Source organism: Melitaea cinxia, chromosome 16, assembly GCF_905220565.1.
Source record: "Melitaea cinxia chromosome 16, ilMelCinx1.1, whole genome shotgun sequence".
In the NCBI taxonomy this organism is placed as follows: Eukaryota; Metazoa; Arthropoda; class Insecta; order Lepidoptera; family Nymphalidae; genus Melitaea; species Melitaea cinxia.
The window spans coordinates 10,779,909-10,799,444 of record NC_059409.1 but is presented as its reverse complement, the minus strand read 5'-3'; the positions used below and the strand labels follow the sequence as shown (position 1 = coordinate 10,799,444).

Here is a 19,536-nt window from a genome sequence, read left to right as displayed (position 1 = left end):
ATCCCACTTTATAGGAATGGAAATACTGAAAGCGTTGAATAGGAAAAGGTTAAGCTGAATGTTTGCAAGACATACGCGATAAATAATGGACACCGTTTTTAAAACTTTCGCCAATTTAATTTATGTAAAACTAAAGTTGTAATTTTCTGAGTCTATTATCATAAAACCTTAATAATTAAGAAATAAAAGTAGTAATGTAAGAAAAATATTGACACACAATCTACGAGTATATACAATGCCTTCTTAGGGGATGTCAGGGCCTTAGGCACACACAAAATTAGGGCCCTGTGAGAAAGTATTAAGTAGTAAAATTATAACCAATTACATCTTAGTTGTTTCGGAACAAAACATTTAAAACAGAGAATAACAGCCTAAGATAAGGTCCACGAGACATACATTTTTACGTCTAATAAAAATACAATCTAAAATTGTAACCTAAATAGGCAGGACTTATTTGCGTATGAATTTAAAAGAAAAATAAAAAAAATTAAAACTGCATAAAATATCAAAACCTGATTTTCCTAAAAATTCCAGGTAAAATAACAATATTCGTCAAAATGATTTAGTCGAGCTTTCAGTCTTTTATTGAAAAAAATGCTGGTTGTTACTTTGAAGTGATTACAGCGACCTTTTTTAGTTTTCTGCAAAAAAGTAAAACAGGTATTCTGATAATAACGATGTCACATATTAAAGACACACAGAATTTATATTTTCTGAAAATTTGCAGCTATATTTTAGTAAGTTTTCATTTGAATTCGAAATGTAAGTTTCAGCATTCACTAATGTTAGAGAAAAAAAATATTATTTATGAAATGTTTTTTAACAAAATAAATGGTCAATATTAAATTTCACAGACGTTTTGAGAACCCGTGCCCGTTGGGTATGTGTGCAATCTCTTGCATTTACGTTTATGCACCCACCGTTGCACACAGATGCACTACCACGCTCCGCTACCCCCGTATATAAACCTAAGATTACCTATCCTTGAACTTCACTTCACCACTGCTAATGCAACATAACAAACCCTTGACAATTTTGAAAAAGACACTAAGATAATCGTTTCGTGCAAGGATTTTAGTGTATGTGTAAAATGTTGTGATAATATCAGCTTAAAGAACTGTGCTTGTTGGTGCCCCTTTATAAACGAGCGTACAAAATGAAGACTGCAATGCAAACGGTTAGTTGTATCTTTTATCTTATTTTATTGTTCTAAAAATTCTATATTAATATAAATAATAACCTTTCTCATTAGAATGAAATTTCAATATAAATATTTTTCGTGTATTCTCTGACATTAATATAAATTAACTTTTATAAAAATAAAGCGTAAAATTAGGTAATTTTATGCGTTTTAAAATATACCAAGTTTTAAATATACCAAGTTTTAAAATATACCATACAATATAAAATATACCAATAATTAAAATATACCAAGAAAATATTACGTGATGATTGATAAATTATACTGATGTATCTTGGTTGTTATAATACCATGGCGTTATTAATTCTTGATATGTCAAATTTATGTGCATAATCATTATGTAATGTTAGATTTAATTAGTACAAGTCAAACAAGAGAGATTGTTAAACATATCGATACAAATGTTAATTCGTGAGTCGATGTATGTGTGATTGTAACTGTACATGTTAAAGGTGTTAAGTCATTATTAACTTTGCAAAATTAATATTAATCAGATCGGATTAATATTAATCAGTTAATATAATTTTTTACTTCCATTTATCAAGATTTCATATAAATATTTATTATTTTGTGTTTTATTATTTAAGATTAAAATTGAAACTTCAAATTAATAAATTATAAATTTTGTAGATATATGGTAGAGAGGAAAGTTTCTTTATATTGTAATTAAAAATAGACTTATTTAAAATCTTTAACGATGTCGATATGAATATTAGTTTAGTTTGTTGGATTACATAACAGTATCGACCATTATATTGTAATTTTACGCTTCAGCCTGTAATATCTCACTGCTGGGCATAGACCTCTTTCTCCATGTAGGAGAAGGATCAGAGCTTAATCTACCATGCTGCCCCAATGTGTGTTGGTGGATATATTCCCAACTATGGAGTAACGATCGCTATCAGGTGTATATGATAACAACCGGGACCGACGGCTTAACGTGCTCTCTGAGGCACGGTGGGGAGACCCACGAGGTCTGCACAAACACCCAGATTACGGCAAACATCTGTATGGCCAATACAAAAATTTGTCATGGGCGGGGATCGAAACCACAACCGCCAGCGTAACAGGTACAATCCATGGCTGTGACCGCTGCGCCAACGCGGCGTCAACAACTTCCAACAACAAACTTCCTAAGAAGATTAATTTTTTTTTTCAATTTTATTCATGTTACAAACGAAAAATTAAAAAATATAATAATAAAAAGGCACAAACCAGAGCTGTGACCGTTGCGCCAACGCGGCGTCATTGTACCTTTAACTCGAATGTGTGTTATTAGGCAATTTTACGTGTTTTTTTTTAATTCAAGCTGAAGATGCGTAATATTGCTAAAAATTAACGATTGACAGATTGATACAGTGCACTGCTGGATAAAGTGGAGTGAACTCATGTGTTTTGCCCATAGTCACCACGCTGGGCAGGCGGGTTGGTGACCGCAAAAGAACATGACTATATTGAAATTAAAATGTAATGTAATGTAACAAATACTTATTAAATTATTCTTATGACAATTGCGCTTAAGCTTCAAATAATTGTCTTGACCATCACAATAGTTCTACGGCGCTATGTTCAGTGTTTATAATAAACCCCGAAATTGAAAAAGGAAACTTAAATCGTCTACGTCACTTCATCACGTTTGAGCTCTTTGCATTCTTGAAAAGTTCTATGAATCTAGATAACATAGAGCTAAGATATTCTTGTCAATAAGTCTAATAAATTAAAATCTGGGTTAGTATGGTTGATTTCATAAGTTATTTAAAAAAAATTGGTAAGTATCGAAGTATCTACTATATACATGTACATCGCAAGTAATACATTATAGTATAATTGTATAACTGACAATCTTGTAACTTACTTTTAATATCAGAAAGCAAGCTCTTAAGGCCATTTCATTAATTAATATGTTTTCGCTTTTTCAAAGCGGAAGAAATGGAACAATAGACGGATGTTAGATTATTTAATATGATGTTAAATCTGATTGTATTGTACACGTAAAGTACAAAACCAACGAAGTCTTAAGGTGGAAAATTAAGAAGACAGATCTTTACGTAACAAGGAAAATTGTTTTATTTTAGTTTGTGTATCTTCGTTGATTCTCAACTTATTATAGTCTCTGATATCATTATCATTATGAATTATTGTGAAGAAAAAGAGAAATTCTAAACATTTTTGAATATCAGATCAAAAATTGGCCGTTCCAGCGGGGATCGAACCTGCGTCTCCGACTGACCGTGTCGGCGCTCTAGCCAATCAAGCTATGGAACGATGTACCCGTTAGATCGAAATTTTTGATATAATGATTTTATTTGCGGTTTAAGCGAACCCACTGGAACGGTCAATTTTCGATATGATATTCAAAAATGTTTAGAATTCCTAATGTGTGGGTAACACAAAAAAAAAAAAAAATAAAAATAAAATCGTACATATTAAAAAGAGAAATGCTGAATAAATTTAGACATAAATCATAAATTTATTTGTCATATACACTAACATATATGTACACTGACAAGAAGCGTTTTCTTAGGAAAAAGTATGATTTAAAACATTTTTAACAAATGTACATCATTTTAAAATTTTAAAAATTTTTGAACTATTGTAATTCTTCTTTTTTTTTATTTAGGATTAATGGCGTTCAATGGTTTTTTTTTAAAGTAAAATTATGAATACTTTAGGTTTGATTAGTTAGTTGTATTTATTATAAAAGTTTTAATATTCAATTTTATATATGAAAGAGTTGTATTTTATTTGCAATATTACCCATGATCCTTTTCTATCCTGTTTTCTGAAAAATAACACACAGTTAGCTATTAACGAAAGACTGTTCTTTATTATCTAATATATTAATACGTGAAGCAAAAACTTTGTACCCCTTTTTACGAAAATTGCGCGGACGGAGGAGTATGAAATTTCGTACACTTATAGTGTGTATGTTATACAGAGAAGGAGTGAAGAATGCTCCTATGTTTTTTTTTAATTATGCATAAAAATATATTAAATCAATAAAAAAGCATTACACACACTACCATGTATTTGACACAAGCGCATATATATCTACTCTTTAGTTGATTTTCGAAGTCTGCAGTCATATTGAATTTTTTTTAAAAAGGTTCTTTATTTCTATTATTTTTTGTTTTTTTTTTTAAATTTAATATTTTAATTATGATTGAATTTCGACCACTGGGTGATCATTAGTATTTTTAAATTTGCTTCAGTTTACGCACGGATTATTTATTCATTTTCTACATTAATTAAACCTATCGTCTTTCTTCCAATTTACTGAAATGTTTATCAGTTTTTAAATTAACATAAATATTTTTATTACATACTAAAATTATGTAAAACGGGATATTTATTATTATTATTTATTATTATTATTTAAATGAAAATAAAAAACTTGGTAGTTTTTTATTTTCATTTTGCGGAACTCGATATTTCGACATTATCTATGAATGTCTTGTTCCGTTTTAAATAATTTTAGTATTTTTATCAGTGTTACGTTTTAAATTATGCACCTGTTTAAATAGAATAATATCATAGTAATAAGTAGTTTCTGTGAAAATGTACAGATCAATCTAATTTTAAAATCACGGAGAATTTCACACCATTATTCAAATTGAGTTTTTCAATGCATAATTAATGTGTGTTGTAATCAATAAACCTGCTTATTGCATTTTGTAACATGATGATGAAGCCATATTTAAGGAAAATTTTTGTATTTTTAATACGAAAAATTTCCCTAAATATACATTCACGTATTACTTAATTATAGTTGAATGTATTACGTTATAAGCCACCTGTTTTTTACGTTGACAGAGCACATGCTGGGACGTAACTAAAGGTATTAATGTAAACACTGTCAATAAGACGAAGAGGCGGCGTATGCTAGTCTATAGATTAGCAGACGTTGGAAATCTTGATAACTGAGACTTGAATGAGCTTGTTATTTTCGATTCTGAGCAGTAAATCACACGCCAAGTTCAAACTAACTACTAACTTATAATTTGGTTAACTAGGTGAAATCCTTTATGAACTGTAGTTGATCTAAGTTCGTAGATCATGATCTTTTTTTGTATGGCATAGAATTACATGGTTTGGTTGTAAAAATGTTTTTAATAAATAAGTTTACTTACTGACAAGAGCTTACTGAGAAGTTTGAGTTTTTTTTAATACAAATAAATACCTTGTCTTGCAGAAAAAAGATTAGCCTTCTGAAGTAAAAAATACCGAAAAATTGTAGTAAAACTTCGTTCTTTTTATACATTCTTTTATGCTAAAATAAAATGTATCAAAGCTTTTAAAATTAGTTGGTACTGTAAGGTGTATTAACTTATTTTGATGTAACTGTATAATTTTCTACTTAAAATTTTTAACAATAATTTATTTACTAACTTGTTTAGGTATTTTTAATAAAAGAGAACGTTAAGCAGATAACGGAGTAAATAGTAAATAGTAACAAAAATAATATTATAAGTCAACGTTATAGAAATGGTACACAAAACGTTACTTTCTGTAATTTTAAGTGTTTAATATAGTTTTATATCGTGAAAAAAGCACAGAAAGATAATATGGGATAAAATATGATAGAGCTATATAAAGGTGTATTATTTTCAAGTAGTTTTATTATCATTTCTAATGTTCTACATTCTTTCAAATTTTAGTTTTAAGTATTATCAGCAATGTAAGATCCAAAAGATTTTAAACATAGCCTTCAGTATTTTTAATCATAGAATATCACATTATATCATTCAAATATAAACAGAAGTTAACCTATAAACCACATAAAACAAAATTAATTTACTTTCTCTAAGATTACGTGTGACTACGCACGTAACAGACTAAAACTAGAAATATTGTCTTGTTCCCATTAGGGACGTCTCCATAAATTTAATATATTACATAATAAAAGAGTGCCATGTGCATTGTTCTTAGATGTCTCCAGTCAAACTGGTTTCTATTTCTTTTTTATTTTTAATACCTACACATTGAAACTAGAGCGATGTAGTCGAACGACATCCAGTGCACGTAATTTATAATAAGCCGCATTATACAACAATATTAATTACATTTTAGGATGAGTGGATCAGTTTACGTTTCAATCGAGGTGCAACTATAGTCCTTAAATTGTTTTTTCTTGATAAAAATCATAGGTATTCCTTGTAATACAAATGTATATTACTATTATTATATAATGTAAGCGATAGCTGTTTGTATTATTGTCTTTTTGTTAAAGTTATTTTTAAAGGCAATATAAATAAATAACTTCATCATCATAATCACTTCAGCCTATCGCAGTCCACTGCTGGACGTAGGCTTCGACAAGTTCGCGCCAAAAATGACGTGAATTCATGTGTGTTGCCCATAGTCACCACAAGGCGCACCGAGCGTTGGCGACCGATATAAAGAAATACCAATCATTTATTCCTTTTTAAACGGTTTTATTTAGCTCACCCCGTTTTTTAAACGGTTTTATTTAGCTCACCCCGTTTGTTTTATTTTTTATTATTCTTGGGTCAAATTTAGTAATTCAAATTTCACCCTCTTCCTGTCAACCGATTAATCTGAAATTTTGTATACACTTTGGATTTTGGTGACAATACAATTATGTTTATTCATTATCATTATAAATTCAAGATGGCCGCCGCTACAAAATGGCGGATAATTTATGTTTTATTAATCCCATCAATATGGGTATCAAATGAAAGGGCTCAACAAGCAGAATACAATATACTATAAAAAATTGAAATCCAAGATGGCGGCCGCTACAAAATGGCGGATAACGTAGGTTTTATCAATCCCATCAATATGGGTATCAAATGAAAGGGCTCAACAAGCAGAATACAATATACTATAAAAGATTGAAATACAAGATGGCGGCCGCTACAAAATGGCGGATAACGTAGGTTTTATCGATCCCATCAATATGGGTATCAAATGAAAGTGCTCAACCAGTATAATCAATGTACTATATAAAATTAAAATCCAAGATGGCGGCCTCTACAAAATGGCGGATAACTTAGGTTTTATCAATCCCATCAACATGGGTATCAAATGAAAGGTCTCAACAAGTAGAATACAATTTACTATGCAAAATTGAAATCTAAGCTGGCCGCCGCTACCAAATGTCTGATAACAATTTTTTATCAATCCCACCAATATGGGTATCAAATAAAAGGGCTTGACAAGAAGAATACAGTGCACTATACAACCTCAATATTTAAGATGGTCCTTGCAATAATGAAGCACTAAATGAATTAAACAGAATGCGAAATAAAAACTAAAAACTAGAAAATAAAAATAGGTAAAAAAACTTTTTAAGTTAAACGGTTTTATGTTAAACATACATTGCAATGTTTAAGATAAATGTACTAAAAACCAAAAAATAATAAAATAGATACAGTCGTGGGAATTATAAACATATGCATAGACTTGACTAAAATAAAACCGTGGGGCACGTCAATTGTCTACAAATTATCGACTTAATGTGCGATAGAAGAATCGTTTAATTCGTCGTTAAAATAGGCAGTTGGCCCGCAGACGGTGAGGAAATTACTTACTATTTTCTTGCTCATGGAAATTCCAATAAATAAAAGAGATGTTTCAACTAGTTTATCGTTGGACATTCACACTGCTGGCTGGCGAGGAATCGTTTCACTGCTCGTAGTTTGTCTTTAATCGACAAAACATATGATAAAAGTACTACTCGCTCACCACTATGAAACCCTAAAACTCGCTTATAATCGAGCTTGCTAGCTTGTTTCCACATTCTAGCCCTACTTATCACACGTCCATCGTTGTCGGTTGAACAACTGCCTAATTATAGTGTAACATTACAAAACAAACATTTTAATCAACGATTGTAGACAATTGACGTGCCCCACGGTTTTATTTTAGTCTAGTCTATGCATATGTTTATAATTCCCACGACTGTATCTATTTTATTATTTTTTGGTTTTTAGTACATTTATCTTAAACATTGCAATGTATGTTTAACATAAAACCGTTTAACTTAAAAAGTATTTTTACCTATTTTTATTTCTCTTTGAAGGTATTTTTTTTTCTTCTATATAATTGCTTAGTGATATGAAGGTTTGTTCAAAAACGATGGTAGTTGATTTGATTCTCGCCAGGAATTAATATTTGATTAATTTTTGGTCTGTTTAATAGTCTCTTACCGTGAGTGAAGCCAACCTGCACCTCATAAATATCAAAGTATATTATTCAATTTCTTTAAAGTTATTAGCCAAGCAGCCCTGTAACCCCCAATAACACTCTTGACATGTTTGCATGGCTATGTCACAACTTTCTTAAGTAATAAAGACGAATAGCATGTTTTACATCTTAAACTAGATATATATATGCAATATTCATAGAAAATGAACTTTTCGTACCATAGATCATTTTGTTATTCATATTTACGTAATGTTTTAAGTTAAGCAAAACTTATAAAATACAGTATACCTGTTAAGAGACACTAAATTATACCTTTAAATTCTTTAATACCTATAAATATAATCAATTTATAACAGTAATAATTATGCTTTTGGTGTTTCATGCGTCTATAGGTTACGGTAAACGTTTAGTGTTTAAGTGGACTGTACTCTTATTTGCCGATTTTGATAAATAATAAAAATGATTTTATCATAAATATATACCAAATAATTATGACTAGCCCGATGATGCAGTGAACAGTGACCACTTCTTCTGCTCCGGCGGTTATGTGTTCAATTCCCGCTCGCGCAGCCTGATTGTAATAAATGTATTTATGTATACAGTCGGCTGATACTTATAAAACAAGAATTGAGTTACGATTACTAACTTTAATTACGAACATACGACGATCGCGTTTATGTCAAAAGTTTTTTATTCATTTATTATCATCGTCTCTATGTTAAAATATTTTAAACAACGTCCAAAATTAAAACAATGAAAATTATATATTACGTAAGAAACATCTATCTATATCTCATACGTAAATCTATAATTAATGCTAAGGTTTCAATTATCATATAAATCACTAGCTTGTACATATTGAACGACAATCCTTTACAGTTCACGCTTTCACCGTCGTGACCAATCGGGCCACCAAAGGCTAGAGAAAACGCTTCCACATAGATCTTATCCTGCTCGTCGCTGTGGCCTTTGACTCCAGACTTTGTCTATTCTTCAATAACTTAGAGTATAACCTTTGTACTTTCACTGTAAATATATCGTGGGCTTTTAATGAAAGAAACTTTGTTTTCCGTTATAAAATAATGCTTTACTATTACTATTAATCACGTATGAATTTACTTTATTATATGCAAGTTCTGGGTCCTGTAATTAATTTCTTCTGTAAATTTATAAAAGCTCACGTAGCGTAGCGTAAATATGAATATATTATTATTATATTATATTTATTGTTGTTACATTTATGACTAAGTCAATTAAAAAGTTTTTTAAAATCTAATACGTAACAGTCCAGCCACATTATTCTTTTCCATAGTAACTTTACTGATAATGAGTTACAAAGTTTTGTTAAATTAAAAAATAGTTCAAAATAATTATGTATTCAAATTGATAATTTTCGATCGTTATAAGGTAAAAAATGCTAAACAATTTAAATGGAAACATTTATGTTATTGTTGTATTAAAAAAAACATGTTTTATAAATAAATTTAACCAATAAGAAATTTACAAATGTCAAATGAAATAAGCAATTACATTTTTATATACAAATTTGAGATCTTCTGATTGTATTAATGCAAAATTTGCTTGAATTTTTGATCAAAGTTAAACAGTCGCGGTGTAATGTGTGACGGAGAGATTGCCATTATTATGTATTTGACTATTGACCTATTTCACCTCCTGCTGTCAAAAGCTATTCGTAACTTATGTGCAAGACAAAATTTATCCACAACCCGTGAAACTGGCCTTTAGTAATATAAAATCTCCAGAACAAACTGTACATGGTAAATGTAAAACACTATTTTGTCAGGTAACAAGCGCGAAAGTTGGTTTTGTAAACGAGAAAACATAAAAGGAGGAACTTCTATACGCAGGCGTCTTAACATTTCCCACGACAACTTGAACTATCGATAGTGGTATTTAAAGGAAGTATTTCTAATTCTGTACTAACCGTGCGATGCTCAGGGCTAAGGTTATCGCTTGCCTCTTCACTTTCTGCGTGAGCAGCGTAACTAATGTCGCTGGAGAAAATAATTTGATTTTCAGTAGTTTCATTTGATAAATGGTGCTATGGTAATGATGAACATGTAATTTAATTAACCGTGAGTTATAATAAATATCTTTAGGTTTATAATAAATGAAAGTGGTATTAAATACGTACATAGATATTTACGTAGTTATCGTTGATGTTGCTTTAGTTAATTTAAAGTTTTTTTCGATTGTTAGGTAAGATTTTTATTTTATATAATGAAAAATTTGTAGTTAAGTATATGAAACTTTAAAGTCAATTAACGTACAACGTTAACTAGTTGGTTAGTCAATGTTTGAAATCTTCATTAAGCCTACTAGACCTCTTGCACAATTTCACCTATAGACGCACTACAGTCGTTTGACTGGTCCTTAATTGACCTGTATAATCTGGATATTGGTACATTTAATTAAATAGTCTCACCAGCGTTTTTAATTAAAAATTTTGTATAATTTATTATAACCACTTTTTTATTATTGTACTTAATTTACCAGTTTATAATACATATGATTAATAGACCATTTTTTATTGTTTCAGATACGGATACTAGTCACAATTTTGACTATTGAAAAAGTACGCTGTCAAGATGGATTCAGTGAGCAAGATTTTTACCGATTACAGCAATACAGTAATAACGATGTTCAGTCTGAAGCTGTTACGGGATATAACATAAATATGATGCAAAAGGAGCCGCCTAGTCCGTCTGTAAGCTCAGTTGGTGGACAATACCAAGTAAGTGATGAAAATAGCGGTGAATATAGTAAAGGAGAACGTAGTAAAAACAGAAAAGTATACCGAATTAAAAATCCATTTCAACAGCAACAAGCAGAAGAAACGCCTTCTCAAGACACTAATCAAGATAATGGAATCGCAGCTAGTAACCAGTATTCAGCGATGCAGTATTCTTTACCCCCTGAAGATTTCTTACAAAGAATGAGAGCTGAAAGTCAATATCAACAACAACAGCAACAACAACAACAACAACAACAACATCAACATCAACATCAACAACAACAACAACAACAACAACAATATCAACAACAGCTAACCACTCAAATTTCTCCCTCACCATACTCAGTAACCCCCCAACCACAATACTCGTTTTCCACAATACAGCCTTCAAATTATGACATTAATCAACAATCTAATCAAATGCCATCTTTAGAACCGAAAGCGTACACACCAGTTTATCAGACTAACGTAAATTCGTTTCAGTATAGTAATCCAAATTTATATAGTTTTGATAGCTCCCAAAGTACACCGTCTCCACCTTATATGTCCACACCATTGCCAAATGCTCAGTATTTAGGAACGCCAGCTAATACCTATGTGTCTAGTTCTTCCCCGATATATCTGTCTAGCCCACAAACTGTACAGCAATATGTTTCTTCCCCTAGCACAAACATCCATTCAGGGTTTTTAGATTATAATAATAACAGAGTAACAACGGTAGGTAGTAACTATGACGTAAATAATGAAGTAAGTAAAAGAAGACATATTGATCATTATGATAATTCGGCTAATGGAGTTAGATATCCCAATCACATACAAAACCAATATCAAAACGATTTTCCATCGTCAACAATGTCACCTATATTATCCACATATTCGGAGTCTTGGCAAAATACTTTGACGGGGGGTTACAATCCTCAGGCTAAATCTGAAAATGATTACATGCAAATACAATATCAAAATCTGAGATACAACAATTATCAGAAAGATAGGCAAGAAACAAACTCAGAAATTTCAAACAGTGATAATAATCGTATCGGTAGTATACCGTCTGCTAATAATTTATTTTTAAACTATATTCAACCGGATTATCAGTTTTATAGTAGCATCAAAACACCGACTAGGGATTCTGATTCAGAAACAAACCAATCAGACGTATATTCACATGGAGATTATGGGTGGAAACTATCAGATAAAAAGTCTTCATTTGAGCCAGAGTTACCAACTAGAAACAATTATTTTAAATACCAAATACATAGTGTACAACCAGATTCAGGAGCAGTGAGTCAAGTAAGTTTTCAAATGGATTCTAGCAAACATGAGCATAATACTAAATCGGCATCAGAAAAATTAGAAGCAGAAGACTTTGCTAGAGCAGCTGCTAAAGCCCATGATAAATATAAACAACAGTTAGAAGCTAATAAATATGTATCTAACTCTCATTACAACAATAACGTTTTAAGTAATACATTTGGTAGGACTTCATATTACAATAATGAGGACGGTAAACAAAACAAACTATACAACGCAAATTTATATGCAAACCAACAGTCCGAGTCTATAAAATCGTCACCTCTATTTTATATGAACTCTAGGGAAACGTTAGATGGTAGGACAAAACAAATTTTTGACCACGATAAAGCTTTAAAAAATATTGTTTCAATAGATTTGTCTAATGTTGTACAAAATTCAGATACATCGGCTAAATTAACTCCTGATAACGAAGCAAGTAATAGATATAATCTTTTTAGTCACAATAAAGATACTGATGAACAACATTTTAAGCAATTTTCAAGACCAGTTGATTCTTACTACGAAGATAAAAATACTTTTTTTTCTATAAAATCAAAGCCTGATGATTATATAAGTATTGATAAATTTAAACAATTAGAACAAAACGTTCCTTATAGCAGTAAGTATCAAACCACGGAGTCACTTTATAACGTTGGTTCTGGAAATAAGCGTTTTCTGGATGATGTACCACAATCGATAAACTTTTTAAAACAGTTATCAAACAACCAACAAGACAACACTCAATCATCAGCTAACATTCATCAACAAGGATCACGTAATTCACAACTAACTTCCGATGTTGCTAATATACTAAAATTTAGTGATATACCGTACCGTTTAACTCAAAATTTAAATTCAAACTCCCAATATCTTCGTAACAATAATTTTGATCAAAGTAAAATTCCAACACCTTTACCTATATCAATCAATCAAAATGTAGATAAGCATCATATTGATGTTGCAGCAGAAATTATTAATAAACTAATGTCTAATAGCAATCTAAAAACTAGAGAAAGACCTGAGATTGATTCACAATCTGGTAATGTATTTTCAACAATAAATGGTTTTAAAATAGCAAATCCTTTTAATGCAGATCTTCAGGTAGTTGCTGATATGTTAAAAGGTAAAACAGCATTTGATGAAAGTCAGATGAATCTTTTTCGAGAACTCAATAAACCTGTTTCCACGAAATTAGACATTTCTCAATTACAGCAACTTCTCCAGTTTAAAAATGAAAATAATGATCTAGCTCTTAGGAACGGTTTAAATACATTTGGCAATACTTTTTTTGATATTTATAATAGTGGACGTCCTCTATATCAAGGTGTAAAATATTCACGCAGTGAAGAGGAACCAGAAAACATTCCTATTGCAGACTCTTCAAATAATCATCCTATCGGTGCAGTTATAGAACAAGATGGTGTTGTAAATAGGGAACCATCTGATGAATCCGAATCATCGGAAGATGGTATATCATTAAATTTAGATGATGAGAGCCCAAAAGCTGTTCATATTAATTCTGATCACAGAGGAATAGGAGAGAGACAAAGGCATTCTAGCCCGTACTTTAGTCGTTTTTCATATAAGAGAAAATATCCTAAGTCAGAATTTGAAGAGCCACATCCAGTCCTTAAGCCTCCACCTCCCCATAGCTCTCGGCACCGACCAGTGCAGAAAATAGAAAAAGGCAGAAGAAGAAGAGTTGTAAAACCAAAAATGCTAAGAGTTTATAAAACCGAGCCGTTGTTCGAAGCAGACACTTCTCTTGTAAACGATATGACACCAATGCATTTTAAACAAAGCCTTCTGGTAGCAGAAGATAAATCCGATACTGTTGTTGAAAACCAAGATTAGCTTTTTATTTTCGTAAGTTTACTTAAAATCTTCAATATTAATCCCGTAGTCACAAACACTATATTAAGTCTCTTTTTTAGTTATTAGTATTATACCTGGCCATGTTTTGCATTATTTATCTTATTTTTTTTTCGTAACTTTTGTTATAATTACATATTAACGTGCAAGTATGCAATTGGAATAAATATATTAATAGACATATTTTTTATAAAAATTAAAAAAAAATTTAATGCTTTTATATACCTACTGTTATAATTATATTGCTATTTATATTTGATTTAAAAACTTTTATTTAGTTAAAAAGTATAATGTTGCATGCGTTTTAGTATAAGTTTTTTGGTACATTGTATGTAATAATAGCAACTCACAACGGCATTTATCTATTGTTTATTATATCGATTTGTTTATTGTAAATATGTAGATTATAAGCTTAGTTTAATATTTTTGTACGAGTATTTTAATTTGTTTAACTTTATGTACATATTTAAAGTTAAAATGTTTTACTTGTTATTGTGATCGATTAATTGATGTATGTTGATGTATGATATCGTTGATAATATTAAAAAAATATCTGATTCGAGTTATCTTATTATTTATAACATAAAACAATAGCACAATTAACAACTCTTGATTTCAGTTTTACTGGATTAATTAAATTAATTAGTACAGATATACTTTCCTATATATCACGCAAGATAATAATCGTTAACTAACAGCCACGCGGAGTGGTTGAAAAACATGACATCACGGCGTCGCATCATTTTCTCTTGGACACATTTCTCAGATTTCACTTAATGCTAACGATCAATTATAAAGACGAATACCCGCAATATTATTGTTATGCAATCTAAACGTTACAAATACTTAATTTAAAATTGAAATTATAATTAATAAGTTGCAAGCATGACTGCAGTTCATAACTATGATGATTTTTTTGATGATATTAGTATTAGACTTATTATTATAAAGGAAAATTTTAACAATTTTTCTATCCAAAATCCAAGGTTTAAAAATAAACAAATGGAAGTTATTTTATGTTGAAATAATAATCTATTGAAAAATATTCAAACACGGTTACCGCTGTTTGAAATCGTAATTAATACTCTTAGTCATATAATTGATTGGTAAAAAACACGCACATTTTGCAGTAAGTAAAACGCACGTTTTGCAGTAACTTCTAAATAAAATACTCAATCACATTTTAGATAGCACAATGACACGTGCGTGAGTGGTTTCGCTTTCTTAACGCACTGTACTTCAGAACGTTAGCAGCTGAAAATATTTGCAAATTGGTCAACATAATATTTTAATAAAATGTTTTCCTTTTATATTTATTTCCTGTAACAAAAAAAAAATCCACCTTCACCAATTTTTGTTTAATTTTAACTGGTTTTTAAATATTGGATGTACCAAATTGTTTACACGTTCGAAAAGTGTTTTACAATTCGTCATATTAGCAAAAGCCTTAGTTTTGAAGTTCTGTTGAAAAAATCTAAAAGTTTTTAGTATTCGTTGTTAAAATACTTGCGTTTGCTAGCAAACAAAAAAAAAACCGACTTTAATTAGATCGATAAGTAAATACAACGTAATTAGATGAAAAAAATTAACAAACGCATTAGTCGTCACTACGATTTTCGAAGTTTCCCCTCAATTTCTCTGTGATTCCATTATCAGATCCTGGTTTTTCAATCATGGTACTAACCCTTGGGATATTATCTCCTTTCCAACAAAAAAAAAAAGAATTATCAAAATCGGCATAAACGACGAAGTTATCTGCGAACATATATATATATATAATCTTTTTTGAAGTCGGTTAACATAATGTTCTATTTAATTTTGTATCTCTCATTACCTATAAGAAAACATATTAAAAAAGTATTTGTATAACGTAGCGTTAACAGTAGTTTTATGTGAAAAAAAAACTTTTTTTTCTCTTTGCAAGGTTAAGTCCTAAAGTCCTAGGTTAAGAAAAAAATAACTATGAAATGTTTACTTAGTCCTTTCTGCAACTTTTTATATAAATAAATCGCACGTAATAAAATAAGTTGTGATTATAACCTATGTGTTCTTATAAATTTAATTCTGTGGCTTGTTTAATATAACGTAAGTTAAGTTGTACGTTATACATATATCAAATTTGTATATTTATCTTGTTTATGGTTATTAACTAAAGTACTACTATTCTACTATTACTACTATTGTACTATTTCCAGTAGCTTAAAAATGTAACCGAGGTTATAACTTCAATTGTTGATTAATCTCCTTTGTGTATTGTCCTTGTTACGTGATTTGGCATCGTCTGCACTCTTGGAAATGAATCTAATATTGACTGCAGAAAGTAGGCACGTTGCAGGGTATTTTGAAATAATAAAATCTATCAATCAATCACGTTAATTTTATATTATTACTAGCTGACTTGGCAAACGTTGTCTTGCCGCTAAACGCTATTTAAAAATAGGGGTTGGTGGTAGAACAGTGAAAATTTAGGATTGTATGAATTTTTAACGCCAAATCATAATCAAATAAAAAATAAATAATTTATCTAAAAATTAAAAAATATATATTTAGGGGTGGACTACCCTTAACATTTAGGGGGATGAAAAATAGATGTTATTCGAATCTCAGACCTACCCAATATGCACACAAAATTTCATGAGAATCGGTCAAGCCGTTTCGGAGGAGTTTAACTACAAACACCGCGACACGAGAATTTTATATATTAGATTATAAATGTAATGGTTTAATTATTATCAATATAATGCACATTATGTGAATTAATTTGTTAAATTACATCTTTCTTTATCAGGTACATATTTTTGTTTCTGTTAAATACGTAAATACGTACGTCATAAAAGTTTTGCTGCAGTAGTGTTTAAAATAATTACAAATATCTTGTTAATATTTAAATCACATTAATATAACTATTTAAATAAAGCGCCTAGGCTTTCCTCACCGCATTGAGTTATGAAGCAATATGTAACAGATGCGCCTATGAAATTTTGGAACACACATTAAGTAACCGGTAACAGAATTAATTTAGATAATATTATTTATATCCGGTAGAAAAAGAGCGATGATCGTAACCTGTTTTTAGCAATCGTGTTCTGTCATTCTTGGAAACGGTATAAACGACACTGGTATATAAATATGATGGAAATAGCCGAAACTACGCAAACAAGTTCAGCTTGTTGTAGAACACACAACTATATTGGAGTGGCCAGCTATTAGCTAAAAATATGGCTACCCTAGTAAGTGTTAATAACATAATATAAATTATACAAAGACATGCTTTTTGTTTATATTTGACATAAAGTTTTTTCTTTTTGTAGACGAAAATAACAACCTTAGCTATCCTACTGAGTAGCAGCTATGCAGGTATTTTACATGGAAACAATCATCACGAAGAACTAGGTAATGGGTACCCATCATCACCACATACCAGTTTAACTGCTCCAAGTGCCTTAGCGTCTTCGAGCTTCTCTCCCAGTTCATTCCCAGCTGGATCGTTACCATCTGCATCTTATTCTGGCGCTGGCCTAGTTGGAAGTAGTTATTCAAGTGGATTTGGCGCCAACGGTGGATTTAGTGCCAACAATGTCGGCTTTGGATCTAACAGGGGCTTTGGAGACTATAGTAGCTACGGAACAGGAGGATTAACTGATGCTTTCATAGGTGCCAGTGGCTTAGGGTCTGGACTTAATGGCGCTTCTGTAGCAGCACCTGTTTTGGCTGGAGCTGCTCTTCCAGGAGCTGGACTAACCGGAGGTGATGCTCCACCTCCAGGACCTAAAGCTCCAGTTATTACTGAAATACATGGCCTTGCCAATAGTAACGGTGCACCGACACGATACCGTGTTCGTGATGAGACTTACCAGGTCTATCGTGAAGTAACACACAGAGTTCCCCAACCAGTACCTGTACCTGTCCCCCAAACTGTTCAAATTCCTGTACCACAACCATATCCCGTTCGAGTTCCTGTAGTGAAAAACGTTCCTGTACCTGTCGTTAAAATACAGCAAGTTAAAGTGGACAAACCAGTACCTTACCCCGTGGAGAAAATTGTGAAAGTACCAGTTGAAAAAGTTGTTCAAGTAGCAGTAGATCGTCCTGTCCCAATTGAGAAAATCGTCAAAGTACCTGTCGTAAAACTAGTGAAGATCCCCGTTCATGTTGTGAAAAATTATCCTGTGCCGGTCTTTAAGACCGTTCACCACAAAGCTCACGCGAGCCACGGTTCCAGCTACGGTCACAGCCACGGATGGTCACAATGGTGAAACAATGATTTTTAAGACCGATCAATAAGTAAACCCATTCACAATGCAACCTAAAATGGTTTTTCTTGTAAATATACATTTTGTCGTAAGCTCATCGAGAGGCTGCAATGTAGGGTGATAACTAAGTCATTAATTTAAGTAAAAATTATCTGGGTTGATTTTTTTGTACTTTTGTAAATAGTAATATAAGATTTATTGCTTTAATAAAACAATGGTCTAAAGCTAGTAACTTTTTATTTACTCCTTTAAACATTTTAAAAAATATATTGCTCTACCTATAAAATAAAAATGTAACTATTTTACTCAGAAACTGTAATTTGAGACGATAACATATAACGATTGTGATAATAAACATTAGATTAACATATTTTCAAAAAATATGCACGAACGACATAGTGGAAATAGGTAAGCAGCAAGGTAGACTTGTAATGACTTTCGCATTAATTTGTTTATGGAGTTTAAATAAAAACAAAATAAATAAGCATTACGCAAAAAAAGGACTACTAAATATAATTATATTTAATATTCAATCGAAACGTGTGTAAACAGCTGCCCGGACAGACTTCGTTCTATCAAAAGTTAATAGTAATGTTTAAAAAAAAAAATAGATTAAACTTTCGTGGAGTTGAATTGGTCGAAACAATTTCGAGTTATGCGCTTAGTAACATTAATTTTTATTTATATAGACTAGTTGACCCTAGTTGAAACTTTTTTTTTCCACTAGAAGTGTGCAGATTAAGGGTTGTATGTGTTTTCAATGCCAAATCAAGCGGGCTTGTGACCGCTGGGCTGACTTTTTCGCATCTCGCTGCTGCCCGTCTGTGGTTCATTTATTTCAAAGCCAGCATCCACTGCCGTATGACGCTGTATGACGATAAAATAAAAATAAAATGCATTACATTCATGAAACCTTAGGTAGCCAATGTCATACGATTAATATTTATACAGATTTTTATAAAAACATAATTAATCATTGTTATTGAAAACAC

At 31.0% G+C, this 19,536-nt stretch overlaps 2 protein-coding genes across 2 annotated transcripts; both read left to right on the top strand.

The window, feature by feature from the left end:
• The first annotated feature begins 1,156 nt into the window (after window positions 1-1,156).
• Window positions 1,157-14,273, top strand: LOC123660921 (putative uncharacterized protein DDB_G0282129). The gene is made up of 3 exons (XM_045595939.1): window positions 1,157-1,177; window positions 10,932-12,855; window positions 12,928-14,273. The coding sequence occupies exons 1-3, from the start codon at window positions 1,157-1,159 to the stop codon at window positions 14,271-14,273; spliced, it is 3,291 nt and encodes a 1,096-aa protein (XP_045451895.1).
• A 3,236-nt stretch (window positions 14,274-17,509) lies between these two features.
• On the top strand, window positions 17,510-18,547 carry LOC123660920. Its single transcript, XM_045595938.1, has 2 exons — window positions 17,510-17,521; window positions 17,603-18,547. The coding sequence occupies exons 1-2, from the start codon at window positions 17,510-17,512 to the stop codon at window positions 18,545-18,547; spliced, it is 957 nt and encodes a 318-aa protein (XP_045451894.1).
• Window positions 18,548-19,536: the final 989 nt, after the last annotated feature.

What these genes read in the sequence shown, in the direction of transcription:
- LOC123660921 (XM_045595939.1), top strand. Translation starts at nt 1,157, where the DNA reads ATGAAGACTGCAATGCAAACG. An exon ending in TGAAGACTGCAATGCAAACG is followed by an intron (nt 1,178 to 10,931) that starts GTTAGTTGTATC and finishes TTATTGTTTCAG; the next exon opens with ATACGGATACTAGTCACAAT. An exon ending in AACTCCTGATAACGAAGCAA is followed by an intron (nt 12,856 to 12,927) that starts GTAATAGATATA and finishes TTTCAAGACCAG; the next exon opens with TTGATTCTTACTACGAAGAT.